The sequence below is a fragment of the Rhipicephalus sanguineus genome, chromosome 5 (assembly GCF_013339695.2).
Source record: "Rhipicephalus sanguineus isolate Rsan-2018 chromosome 5, BIME_Rsan_1.4, whole genome shotgun sequence".
Classification (NCBI taxonomy): domain Eukaryota; kingdom Metazoa; phylum Arthropoda; class Arachnida; order Ixodida; family Ixodidae; genus Rhipicephalus; species Rhipicephalus sanguineus.
In genome coordinates this window covers 12,969,113-12,983,199 of record NC_051180.1, presented here as the reverse complement: position 1 = coordinate 12,983,199, position 14,087 = coordinate 12,969,113, and the positions used below count along the sequence as shown (strand labels likewise).

At 43.9% G+C, this 14,087-nt stretch overlaps 1 protein-coding gene across 5 annotated transcripts in view; it reads right to left on the bottom strand.

Annotated features, from left to right (window-relative positions):
- Positions 1 to 3,297: 3,297 nt before the first annotated feature.
- LOC119393242 (GA-binding protein subunit beta-1) overlaps positions 3,298 to 14,087 on the bottom strand; it is a 31,830-nt gene continuing 21,040 nt past the window's right edge. For all 5 annotated transcript variants that reach the window (XM_037660157.2, XM_037660159.2, XM_037660156.2 and 2 more), the window contains 4 exons: positions 12,015 to 12,121; positions 7,082 to 7,190; positions 6,347 to 6,477; positions 3,298 to 3,573 (listed from right to left, as the gene is read on the bottom strand). In XM_037660157.2, coding sequence (XP_037516085.1) covers positions 3,418 to 3,573; positions 6,347 to 6,477; positions 7,082 to 7,190; positions 12,015 to 12,121 — 503 coding nt within the window. In that variant the 3' untranslated portion in view covers positions 3,298 to 3,417. The remainder of the gene's footprint in view (positions 3,574 to 6,346; positions 6,478 to 7,081; positions 7,191 to 12,014; positions 12,122 to 14,087) is intronic.

The following is a 14,087-nucleotide window of genomic DNA, read 5'->3' as shown; positions in this document are numbered from 1 at the left end:
CAGGGCCCCTTAAGGAGAAAGCCTCATGTGTGCGAAGGTGGCCTTGAGCGAAAAGCCGGCGCCGACACGAAATCGTACAAGAAGACGTGACTTCTCAAGCGTAGCGCGAGGAGGAGGATACAACTTTATTGACGCCAAGCTGAGGTATGCAACGCCAGAGGAGACTCGACAAGCATGAAAGACGCAGCGGCTCGTCAGATTCTGACATGACGTTTCGGTCTTTAATGCATCACCACTAAGACCCTCGGAATTTTTTTATCAAGTTACCACCCTATAAGAAAGCATCTTGCGCAATGCTTGGACCCCCCCCCCCCCTTTTTTTTTCATCTCTTCGGAGCGCATGCAACCCTAATTGAGTTTGTCCCTTTCGCAAGCCTTGAGCCACACGATGCTCTTCTTTTTCCGACACCGGTTGGATTAACTTTCGCCGCCGAAACAGAAAATAAAAGTGAATAAAAATAGGCACGAAGGAATATAACGAAAGAAAGAAAACAAAATAAGGAATAAAAATAAGGCCCTATATGTAACTGCAGTGTGGGCTGCCAAAGCAGAAAATGAAAAGGAAATGAAACAAAACAAAATGAGACAAAAAGTAAAAATAACGAAAAAATAAAATAAAAAGCGTGTTTGTAGCTTATGAAACAGATAAGTATCAAAGGTCGCACTCAAAGAAAAATTACACATCATCTCCCCCGACGGGCAACCATGGTGGGATGCGAAAGCATCACGGGGGGTGCGCATCGAGTTTCCGTTTCTCTTATGTGACTTATGAGACGGTGGTTGTCGAGGCGTTTGAACTACCGACGTTTACGTTCGGCTTTCCGAGCCTTCCTACGCTCCGCGGCGGTGGCGCTGCCGCTGCAACTAGCGCCGGCGTTGTTCATGGCGTTTCGCGCACCGTTGCATAGAGAATGACGGAAGCACAGCGAAAGCGCGCTTTTGCAGCCTCGCAGCTTCGAGATTCGCTTGCCGACGTTGTCGTTTACGTCGAAGGAGAAGGCAACGGGAGCGAGCGCGCGCCGCATTATATACGAGCGCACAGCTGTGGCGGAGAGAGAAACGAGAGAGGAGAAACGAGGCGGAGGCAGCGCTCACGCCACCTCCTCGCGCTCACACGAGAAGGGCGAGGGTTGGCGCCATGCCCAGTATGGATGCGGACGCCGCAGAACGGACACTGCCCCGAGCATAAGATGCTTTCGCATCTAAAACATGGAGGACACTTGAGCTTCGCCTTCAAGAGCAGAACGCGATAGCGTAATCGGGCAACGTGCGCATCGCCTTCTCAACTACTAGCCTTCTTCAGTTCTCAGTGCATGCCTAAACCATGCCGTAAGGAAACGAACGACTGTGCGCGTAACATTGGCCATTTCAAACTGTCCTAGAATGCCTACTTTTAAGTGCCCAATACGGCATAAATCTTCCTTTTGCGAATCAGCGAAGGGCCCACTACGCGTCCGTAAGGCAACACGCGAACCTACGCAGCTGTTCCCTTTGATGATGATGATGAAGGATGTCTGAGTGCTTTTTAATGGGTGGGCCTTTAAAACACCCACTTGTTGCGCCATTCACGTTTTGACGCCTGGCGCGATTCTACGCTTCTCGCACGCAATATTACACGCGTTAAGGGGAGACGCGGGTCTTTTTTTTATTTCTTTTATTATCTGGGTGAACTGAATGACATTTAACAAACTTATCCAATTTTTTCTGCAGATTCCAAATCTCTAATTAGATTTTTGGTAGCTGCATTAGTACAAAAGATGTGCAATCTCTAAAAACATATTTCTTACGGGAATTTTTGGCAACTTTGCTTTGTCAAACACAGAAACAAAGTATGTGGCAAGACTGCCAGAGAACTGGTCTAGCCGGTGATGCTAATCCGATTGCCATCAACAAACTTTGAATGCAAAATAAATAGAAGTAAATGTGTGTGAAATTTTTTTGCTGCATACTATTTTTGATTATCGAGAATTATGATTTGATGAACAACATTATAAGAAAATAAATAGCATCACCGGCAAGACCAGCTTCCTGGCAATCTTGCCACATACTTTGTTTTTGTGCTTGACAAAGCAAAGTTGCCAAAAATCCCCATAAGAAATATGCTTAAATATGTGTTAGAAATTGCATATCTTTTGTTCTAATGCAGCTATTAAAAATCTGCTTAGATATTTTGAATCTGTGGGAAAAGCTGAATAAGTGTTTTAAATTTCATGCCATTCACCCAACTTTTAAAAAACCACTTTTTAAGACCCACGTCTCCCCTTAAGGAGTCTCCTTCCACTACATGACATTCACATAGTGTTTTTTTCCAAAGCAGTTTCACGCAATAGCATGGCTCTGTGGTAGATTGCTTGCTTGCCACACAGGCGGCCTGGGTTCAACTCGAACCGAAGATTTTTTATAATTTATTTTATTTGCATCTCTTTCTTGAATTGTTAAGTCATGGACAAGATGATTTTTCGCACACAACCGACGACGCCAACACTGATGCCGACACCGGAATTTCTGCGAAACAAGCTAACGCTTTCGCGTCTGCAACAGAGGCAGTTCATCAATTTATAGGTGCATCTGGGAACCGGAATGTGACATGCGGACGCTCATCTGTCGCTAGGCTCAGCCCTAGAACAGCTCTGCTGATAATAAATACAAATAATGTAAACTAAAGATAGAGTAGTCTGTAGATGTACATACATACATGCCTCTGAAATTATTTGCCTCAATATATTTCCAAATGAAAAAAAGTGTACAGTAGCGCTCGCAATTTGCATTAGGGAGTATTGAATGGTGGGTCGCTTTTTCATTTTAATGCTCAGCACACTTTCTCCATCTGCAACTGTTGTGCTTTTGCACAAGAGTTTCAGGACGCACTCATCACTGAGCAATTAAGAGCATTGTCGGTTCTGCAGGCTTCAATGCTGGTATTGGTGCTCGTGCTGTGTCCGGTCAGTTGTGAGGAGTGTTTGTGCACTGTGCACCTCTCATCAAGTTTGTTTCGTTTTGCAGGCTCGCCACAGCGCGCAGGATTCACGATTCATCAGAGGCGCATCTGCTTTTAAGAAACTGGATTGAACAGTTCCTTGGCTTTATTGTCTGTTGGTTTTCATTAAAGGTTGTGTCTAACAAAGAAAAACGAGCCCTTCAATTCCCCTTCTTTTGAATTAGACAGACGTGTCAATTAAAGGGGGGTGAAGAAGGGGTGTGCTTGCCCCCCTGCCCACGACACCTGAACTTGCAATCGCTGGGCTCAACATAGAAAATTAGTCTACTGAACTGAAACACAACGTAACTGCATGTTTGTTATAAAAACAGTGAGTGTACTTTAATGTGCAGTATGTACAGGCAATAAAGAAAAAGAAAGCCCTCTTCCCCAAGAAGCCCAGGTGAGATGACGATGGCCGTACAATGCTCTTCCTCCTCTCAGCTGCTGGACTTCATCTCCTCCAGCTGCTTCTTGTACTGCTCCGCTTCATGAGACTTCTGCTGCAGCTGGGCCTTGTACTGCTCTGCCTGTTTACGAAGGACCTCCAGTTCCCGCTGGAGCTTATCCTTCTCCTGATCCACCGGGGATTTGGCCTGTGCGAGGTCAGGTCACACCACAAACACATGAGCTCAGTGGCATGGCAGTTTGGCTACGTTGACTAAAGAAGGGCGACCTTCACAATGGCAGAAAAAGCAAGCACACGACACTATTGCCAACAGTTTATTCTTGCTACCACAGGCATCGGCACAATATTAACATGTTATTGTGCAGTATACCAGAAAAAACCTGACAATCTGTCCATCCTCGTTTAATGATCTCTTTAGTATCTAATTCTTGCTTCTGCATGCATGTTTTTTCTCTGACAGCCCCTTCATTTTCTCTCTGTGTCCAATTGGAACTTCTTCAGTCATCCATGAACACACAGGTTGCGGCAAATAAAACACAACCTTGTTTTAATAAATGAGGCTAGATAACCTCCAATCTTCTACTTTGTGCTTTCAGTAATGACTGTCTTAGATTACTAAAGGTAAGGTGCTTTACACAGAAATATCAGGACCATGCTTTTGAACAATTAAAGTTTATTCTTCTTGCTGACCGAGATTTGTAGTATGCAGTGGTGATATGACATAGTTACTAATATGGCAGTTAGCCTATTTGCAGCAATACTATTATATGTTGGCACACATTTTGAGTCCATATTTCTTGAAAGTGATGCTAAGCACATACAGTGGAACTCCGATTCTACGACTTTGAGGGGACCACACAAAACCATCGAATAATTGAAAAAATAAGAATATGTGCGGTGTTTTTATTCGCCCTCGTAGGGTGAATAAAAACAGTGAATCAAACAATGAAAATGGCGGGAGGGCAGGGGGAGCGCTTGCCCATGTAGGGGCACTTGCTCGGGCTATTACGGTAATTGAAGGAGGTGTAAGCGAATCTTAATTCTCAACTTAAAAAAAAACTGAATCTAACGCGCATCTTTGTTCCGATAAAACGAGTTCAAAAATTGCCCGTGCATAAAACGAAACCAAAACCCCGTTGGCGACTCCTCCCGTCAGAAGAGTCAAGTACAGCGCTATTGCCATCACACAATGGCGACGGAGTACATTTTGAGCTCGCGTAGAAGGATTTCGTGTGTGACTGAGCTGTGCGCATTATTTATTCCAATGTGAAGTGCAACTGGTGATGTGCCGCTGTTATTATGAACGCTCACGTCAACGGAAAGTTATTTTGCACGCTCTAAATAGCTGTGTCACGCCCTTTTTGCGTGCTTGAGGCCTGTGACTGCGAGTGCCACAAACAAAGGGAGATCTTCAGCTGCATGTCGACCAGGAAATGTTTCCAAGGACAAAAAACGCGAAAATACCCGGATTTCCAAAATGACCTTGTCGACTAGCTGAAGCTACTCTGTGTATATCGAACTTGTCTAGTTAATGGCCCTGAAATACGTCCGCGATTGAGGAGTATCCAGAAGCAATCTTGAAGCCAGGAAAACTGGACCACAGAAGCAAATGAACTGCCAGGAGAATAAATTTTCCAATCTATATTCGCATACTGCACCTGTCACACAACTTTTTTCTATTCGTCAACCTAGGGGCACTTAAGTTTTTATTTTGCACCCGTGGACATTTGCTCAGCGTTAGAGTTGAGTAAAAAGACTATTCTTTTTTTCTCTCACAGTACCAAAGAGTCGTCATAAAGTGCGAGGTCAGCGTAAAATTGGGTCGTATAACCGAGGTTTTAAATACATTATTTCTATGGGGGCATTGCCGGAACCAATTCATTGTAAAATGCGGGTCATCGCTAAACCGGGGGACGTATAATCGAGGTTCCACTGTAGTTTCAATCAAGTTTTTACACTTGGGACAGTGGTGGATTCCAGCCTGCAATTACACCCTGCCGGCTATCTCATTGCTTTATAGTCACAATTTAATAACTAATGGTTACATTAATATTATCACACAATTATAGTGTCTGCCAACACCATAAATCTAGGTGAGCTTCCTTGAGGGTAAGCGCTCTGCACTGTCATGACGCAAGCATTTTATTACTATACTCGCAGACAACTTTTCTTGGCTACGAGGGCGGAGCTTCTGCACATGTACTCCTCCACGAAGTATTCTGGTATGGCGCGCGTTTCGCACCGCTGTGGAATGTGATGGCTGCACGCAATCAGCGTTTCATATCGACGCAGATGCCACTTAGCATTCAAGGTACACGTAAAAGGCACGACTTTCTCATGCGTGTAAAAACGCAAAATGATAATGTATAAAGTAAAACAAATACAAATATCTCATTGGTGTCAGCTGCATCCTGTCTCAAAGAGCTCCAAGAAAATAAAGAAAAAAATCCTTGAAGAAGACAAGTCCACTTGTCAAAACGTCGGCTCGAGCACCCAACGCCTGTTTACGAATTTTTTCATCGCAAGAAAACAAAGGAGTATTTTTTATACCTCACGCAGGAAATACGACCACAATTGTGGGAATACATTCATTAGCGGTAGGATACGCGCAATTTGCCTCTCTAGCCTTCGCTTCATTGCCAAGAAAAGTTGTCTACGAGTATACAACTGCAACTGCCTCTAAAATAATAGTATCCGAGGCCTGGGAAGTGGTGTAACATAAACAAAGAAGTAAAATATAGCGAGATTGTTTGAAGGTTCTAAGCTGTACTAGATATTTTAAATTTAGAGCAGAATAACGTGAACAATGGGACAAGTGAGATGACTGCACTTAACAAAACAGATGCAGTGTCCTGTTAGTATCACTTGTGCCGTCACCTGCATGCTGAACAAAAACGCCCATGACAAGGGACGTAAATATGGTGGCTACTTGACTAGCCTTCGCACGATCTCAAACTTGCCTGAGATTCTGTCACAACAACGGGTGCAGCTGCCGACTTCCCATTGACTTTGTCGGGAATGGACACCCTCCTGATGCGCTTTATGGGCGGCTCCATGGGGCCCTTGATGATCATGTGCGAGGCACTGCCATCTGCAGCAAACAGTTTGAAAATTAAGTGCACGTGCTAACAAATAACTGCTTCCAGTGATCAGTTTTTGTCCACAGGATGCATTCCTTCATGTATGTCTTCGCTAGTGACCTCAATTTCATTATTAAAAATTTTCATAAGGTAAATAGTGAGGTGTATAGTTTACTTTTATGCGAAGAATCATGATCGTGGCACATGTTACTGCCAGGCAGAGGACAAGCCACTACAACAGTGAATGCATTGGGGATTCATCAACATTACTTTTTAACCATAGTAAGCTTAAAATAGCTGCGTTAGCAATGTCCTACTGTAAAAATAAGAATGGGTGGCACTCTTAAGCCGTCACTTGTTCGAATTTGTCGCTAGATATAATGCACTGTGGCACTACAAAGTTGGCTATGACAACAACAGTTCAAACGATGTTGTTCCCAGCAGGCACCACTGCACATAATTCCTCCCCTTTCAACTGGTGGTGAGGTACAAAAGTAGTAACGAGATGTCTTTCCTGGCTTGCAGTGGTACACTGCAAGCCTGGAAAGACAGTGGCACAATAAACAGAAAGGCCAATCCGTAAGAAATAACTAAACAAAAGCATTTCACTGTTACCTGCTGCCTTCAACGTGGCACCAGAAACGACGACAAATGGTGACTGGCCAGCACCCGCAGTGACTAGAGACGGGATCTGTGACTGGTCGGTCACTATGGCAATCACTTTCTGCAAAGCAAAAAAAGAAATCTTGTTAAGAGCTGCATTCAAAACCACTGTATATTACTTTTAGTATTCTGCAGTTTTGTGATCATGTACTTGTTTGTGCGCCTGAATGCTTACACAAGTTTTTTTTTTTTCGCAGTATTTTTTTTCTAGTTCTGTTTCGACATTACACTATAAGACAATTCGCTCATATACTTATGCAGATCATATGCAATACTGGCAGGTAATCTAACATTCTACCAGATAGCATTACATGAGGCAATCAGATAATCAATTAAATTATAATTAACATCCTGCTCTCAATCAACACAGCAAAAGGAATGAATAATGTCAGATGTCACACTGTGAATGACGCAAAACAAATCTACATGGCCTCACTTAGGTACTCCTGGTGCTTTCTGGCAAGGGCACTTTCAATGAAGTAGTATATAGTTCAAGGGCCAAGGAAAAAAAGATAAAGAAATATTGCCTTCATAGGTAACATACATGTTAGAAATACATTCCAATGAAATAAAATGCCCTATACCATGAAAAAAGCAAGAAAAAGTAATGTCTTTATCAATGTTTGCAGACTTAAATAGTATTTCATTTTTGTTTGCAACAAGCTCGTAAGAGAAAAAATGCTGCAAGCAAGATTTTCACAAGCTTGCATATTTAACATATCTAGTAGTACATACAGAAATTTGATGCAATTTCCAACTACAAAAGGTGTCAGATGGCCACAATCAAAACATAATACACACAAGAAAATTCGACCCCACAATCATTTTATGGGTCCAATAAGCCCTTCAGTTTATCGGTTTATGCTACAAATAATTGTAGGCTGAAATTAAAGTAGCAGTCAGCTGACTCTTGATATCTTATAAACTACTATTGGCCGCGAGATCGCGCAGAGTCGGCACCTAGCGACGAGCGGACAAAACTCCGTGGTGTGGATGGCTCCTTACGTCGTCTGCTAGCCACACCGTATTAGCATGTGTGCGTACATCATGCACGCCCTCAGATTACAGCTTATTCCGTTGTGCTAGCACAATATCAAATGCTTGTATATATGCCTACACAATATACACAAGCATTTCACCTTCCGAGACTTGTATGTACTCTAATAAGTGAGTGCATGCACGTGTTTGTTTGGCGCTACGTCTAACCATCCTACCGTCTAGGCTTGTGCGAATATTACAGTATTTGAATTCGCTTCGAAACGAATTTAAATTCTAGGAAATTTCGAAGTATTCGAAATGAACGAATAGACATATATAAACCGCATGTAACCCCCTGTAAAGGTAGTTTCACTGCAGTGGAGGTGTGCTATACCGTGAATACACCTTTCCAGGAGAAATGCGCACTGCCGTGAGGTTAAATGAACATAGAGTAAAACCTCGTTAATTCAAAGTGACTGGGACTGTGAAAAATCTAATTAAGCGGGTTTTTGGAATTAACCAAACGTATAAAAAGCGGGATGCAAGGAACTTTGAATTACTGGAAGTAATCAGAGGTGGTCGTTTGCTATGCCTGCTAGTTTGCGACTACAAGGGTTATGTTTTCTAGCAATACATGGCCCCAATTTTGCCGCTAAACCAGAGAAACTGCGAGCCTCGCTGCTGCCAGCGCAAGAAAAAAAAAAAAAAAAAAAACGGTCACGTGATCAACGAAAATGCGCGCCCGCGGAAAAAGAAAGACGTGCTTCACTGCAGCGCAGTGGTGACATGCGGGCAGCATGTCACCTGCTCCTCGCAGCGTCAGCGCGTCATGACGCGACCATTCGCCCATTCTTTCTGGTAAAATAAAGAATTTAATAATGACCATTGTAACGGAATTCGCGATGTGTTCTGGGTGATCATTGAATTGTTCAACTCAGTTTTCGAAGTAGGCGTTGCAGGCAAGTACTCCGCCAGCAGTACAAGCGCGCACATTGTCGGAACAACCGCCAATCGGAGGTTCGCATACATCGCGAATTCCGTCATTTATTAATTTCTCTATTTTCCCAGAAAGAATGGGTAAATCATGATGCGCTGACGTTGAGGGAAGCATGCGTCATACTGCCCGCGTGTCACCGCTGTGTTGCAGTGAAGCTCGTCTTCTTTTCCGCAGGCGCACGTTTCCGCTGACTAGGAGACCGCCTTTTGTTTTGTTTTTTTCTTGCGCTGGCAGCAGCGAGGCTGGAATGCTTCATTTGTCACCCATTAGTAGAGATACTAATTGTTTTTGCGGATTTGAGGCGAAATCGGGATCGGGAATTGGCACATGGCACCCAAAGTTTTCGAATTAACCGGGCTGGTACTGACCGCTGCTTCAAATTATCCACTCAAATTTACATTGCAAAATACGGGGCCGCAGACATCCTTCTAATTATGCGGGATTTCGCAATAACCGAGTCCGAATTAATAAGGTTTTACTGTATTACCCTCACATCGATTCATCATTTCTTTAAGTTTAAAAGCTTGCTATACCAGCTGATATGCTCTAAGTATAGTAAATTTTAAAACGTAACATATTTTACAGGTTATTCCTTGCATTCTACTGAAAGTCAAATCCTGCTACTACTCAAAGTTGCTTCCACTTCCCTTTGAACCAAAAAGAATGACATATGCATATGCCTTGTTTCAACTTTAAAACTATTGCGCTGGTTAGTTTGGTAATGTCAAATATGCTCATTTTTCTTTATAATATGTGATATAAACTATTCGAATTCGCTTCGAAATTCACTTCGACCAAATCACTATTCGCTTCGAATTCGCTTCGGACCTAAAATTTACTATTCGCACAAGCCTACTACCGTCCATTCGCCAAAATCATATCAATGTGGGTGCCACTTTATCGTTCAAGCACATTACATAGTGCATTTGGCGCCATGGCAAACGAAAGAAGTACTAAATGTTGAGGTGTGAATGTAGAATTTCAGCGACACCTTCTCGTAAAGTGTTGGCGATTTAGAAATCATCGTGATACAGCAAAGTGAGAACTAGCGTCTGCAAAGGCCCGTTAGCGGTAAAAAAAGACCCCAAGCCACACATTTCTATAGCGGTATATGCGTATTTATGCAAACAGAAAAGTAGAGTGCACAAAGTTCTACTTCACTTAGAAATAGAGGCTTTTTCTTTTGTAGCCGCTGGAGCAAGAAGTAAATCTTAATTGGCTCAGTCGCGCAACACTATTTATATTGTGGTATAGTCAGTACACAAGTTAAACACGTTCAACTAAAGCAAGAAAAAACATCGAGCCTAGTGCAAACCACGACTGTGACTGAAGGCCAGTACCATGAGTGTCGGCAGGATTTTGTCTTGGGGGGGGGGGGTGCAAACCCGCTAAGCATTGCGGCTGGGGGAGGGGGAGAGCACTGGTATATAGCTTGGGTGGGGCCAAGTGCTGGTGTGGCTTGAGGGGGGCAAGTGCCCCTTCTGCACCCCCCCTGCCGACGCCCATGGCCAGTAGCCCCTTGATTGCAGATGATGGTGCTTTTCTCACACGTAACAGGAACGTTAGTCCGGCTTCGTGCATTAATGTGGCAATAGAGGGCGTATACATCACCATTAGGCTTTATTCGCCGACACTTGACTCAAACCGCCTACAGCGAAGCGCCGCTGCGTACATTTGTATACGCGCCGCAGACCGCCTATCCACACTAACGTGGTGACAGTGCTGCCACCTATAGCCCGATCTCGCGGTGAATAGAAGTGAACATTAGATTTTAAGTATACATGAATTTCAACTATTTAATTCACATATAAGCTCTTACATGTTAAGAGAACATGCTGCTCGTGACAACAGCAATTCTATGAGAGCTTAAATAATGCCACAAGTACGCTATTTGCCAAAATAATTCACCTCCATAATGGGGATAACAAAACTGCTTGAAAACACAACACTGCTAATTCTCTAAACAACAAGTCTTGCCGCTTGGGTTCTTTATAGGGTTGCCACCTTTCACTAAGGAAAAAAACCGGCCCTTCGGGCGAAGGGGGCGGGGGGTTACAAGAGTGAGTTAATGTTGAACAATAGACGCCATGCTAAGTATTTGACATGCAGTGCCATTTAACGTAACATTGCTTTTCTTGAGTGAAACAAACTTAATGTGCTACATGTACACAAAAACACAACACTGAGCTAACCAACTGGTCTAATTGCTGTCATAAAAATACCCGTACTAAAAGTAAGTGAAGTTTTTGTTACTGCTCTAAATGGGCTGCACTGAAATTGAACCGTGCATACTGCGTACATAAAAAGCTCTTCTTTGCGTCTGAATCCACCAGGCCAGTGGCATTGTAGGCACAAACAAACGTTAAAATGTACACAGTGTATATGACACAAAAATATGCGGTATTCATATATAATATATAGATGCGCAATAATGTGCTCTATTCCAATGATCACTACACTTGAAGGAATACTTGAAAGCTGTTGACTAATAGCACAAGAGTTTTCGTGATTGGCGATAAATATTTGCTGTTGTAGTTGAACTAACACGTATAAGATGCCCCAGAAAATAAATAATTGCGATACTGTGACAAAAAGGAACGCCAACAGCGGCCGGTCTTAAGTGTGGACTGGCAACCAGCTCGCTAAGAAACTGGCAGGGCCGGTATAAAACCAGACATGTGGCAACCCTAGTTCTTTAATATGCCCTTAAATCCAAGTACACGGGCCTCTAGCATTTCGCCTACACCGAAATGCCGCCGTCGCGGCCAGGATTCGATCCTGCAATCTTTCCCATCAGCAGTCGAGCACCGTAACCACTAGACCACTGTGGCGGGCGTCTCATAGCCATCAGAAATAGTACCTTCCTACACAGTTGCTCAAAGGATTAAAAAAATCTTGCCGGAAACTCACCTGGCTTCCAGCAGTGGCTACATTGGAGAGGGAAACTTCACTGGTGGTTCCATCAGCAGCAACAGACTGCTGATCCTTTACCCAGTTCAAGGCCAGTTTACCAGCATCTAAAGATATTCGAAAATCACAAAAGTGAAAAGAACGACGTGTTATCTGCAGAACTACAGAAAGTTAAGCCAGGTGGTAGGGATTCATCGTGGAAAAGGTTAGGTGTACCGACATGGACGCAAGTGAAGAGTAACAGACCCCAGAAGTGTCATTATTATGAATGTTCATTCTGTTTATGGCACTGGATGCACAGCTGAAAGGTTGCCTTGTGGCAGAAAAGAAAATAGACATACTTTATCCTTGCATGCTCAGGAATGGCAGTGCAACCGATCAATAAGAGATGCACTTGGGCCAGCATGACAACTGTTTAAGGCTTGACATTTCATCTTGAGGTAAAGTAATGAAAGGGTGGCTTATGCATGCACTTCAACTCTTTGCTCTTAAATGTGCAGCATTTGTGTCGTCTGTTTCCCTTCACCTAATATAATGGTGTAGGTAAAAAAACCCTGAGGCACTGCGCCGACCAAAGTGAAAATTAAAACACACAGAAAAAGACGTTTCAGCTTCCACACGGGAGCCTTGTTCACAAGTGAAATGAAAAACATGTATCAAGCAGTTCGCCTTATGTACGCTGCTTGAATACGTCACGAAGACAGCGAGCATAAACTGGCGGGAGATTACCATCACTTTTGTTGAGAGTGCGCGGTGTGGTCTGTATCACGAGCGACTCAAGATGAAGACGCCGTGACAGTTATTTTTCTCTAGCAAGAACACGTGCCCTCCTCCAGTCGATTCTGTGCCTACCTGATGGATGCTCAGCCAAAGCACTGGATTTCACATTTCTTTTTTTCAAGCCATAATTGTGCTGCTTGAGACGGCGTTCAAAGTCACCAGTTTCACCAATATATACGTCCTCACAATCCGCACATGGGACAGCCTACACCACACCGGGGAACTTCACTTTGGGTAGTCTGTCTTTCACATTCACGAGTGATTGTCGCAGTTTCTGGTCTGGAACATGTGCCACCTGGACATTGTATGAACACAGAACACGGCTTAGGGCTTCGCTTATGGAAGAGATATACGGTATCCCCGCGTGCTTTTTACCAGAGGCAGCACAGGGTAATTGCGGGCGTGCCAATTGTCGTTCGACAGCATTCAAGAAGGAATTCGGATAGCTACAGGCTGACAATTCCCGCTGCACCAAGTGTACGTCAGCTGCGTAGTCTCCTTGTCTTGTGCAGATTTTCTGCGTGTGTCGTAGAAGCGTAGAAACCACTGCCCTTTTGTGAGCAGCAGGATGCATGCTATCAAAATGCAATTAACGCCCTGTGTGGGTCGTCTTCCTAAACACACCAAACGTCAAAGTGGGCCCTTTCCTTTCAATGAGCATATCAAGGAATGGAAGCTTGCTTTCGACTTCTTCCTCCACCGTAAATGGAATTGCTGCTTCCATGCTGTTCAGGTGTGAAATGAACGCCTGAACCGCTTCTCGGTGTATGATGCAAAAAATGTCGTCCACATAGCAGAACACCACCTTCGGAGCAGGGCTGAACGAGGAGAGGGCTCGACTTTCAATCGCTTCCATCGTCAAATTAGCAGCAGTCACCGATATAGAAGCACCCATAGCCGTTCCGTGGACTTGTTTGTACAACTTCTTTTCGAAAGTAAAATACGTATATGACAAACAGAACTGTAAAAGCCGAACTAGGTCCGGTACATCAACAGGCGGTCTTTCCGCTAGATTTGCATCCGATTCCAGAGCGGTCTTGCATACATCCACAGCCAGTTCTGTTGGCACACTGGTAAAAAGCGATTTCATGGACACTAAAACATTGTCTTGATCGAGGACGACACGGACTTTGTCCATTAAGTCGTAGGAGTTTTGGATGTGGGTGCCACGGTGTCCTACAAGGGGCGAAATGACACGGTGCAAAAATCCTGATAGCTTACGCAAGGGGGAGCACGTAAAATCCACAATTGGGCGCATGGGGACGCCTGGCTTATGGACCTTCGACAGGCCGT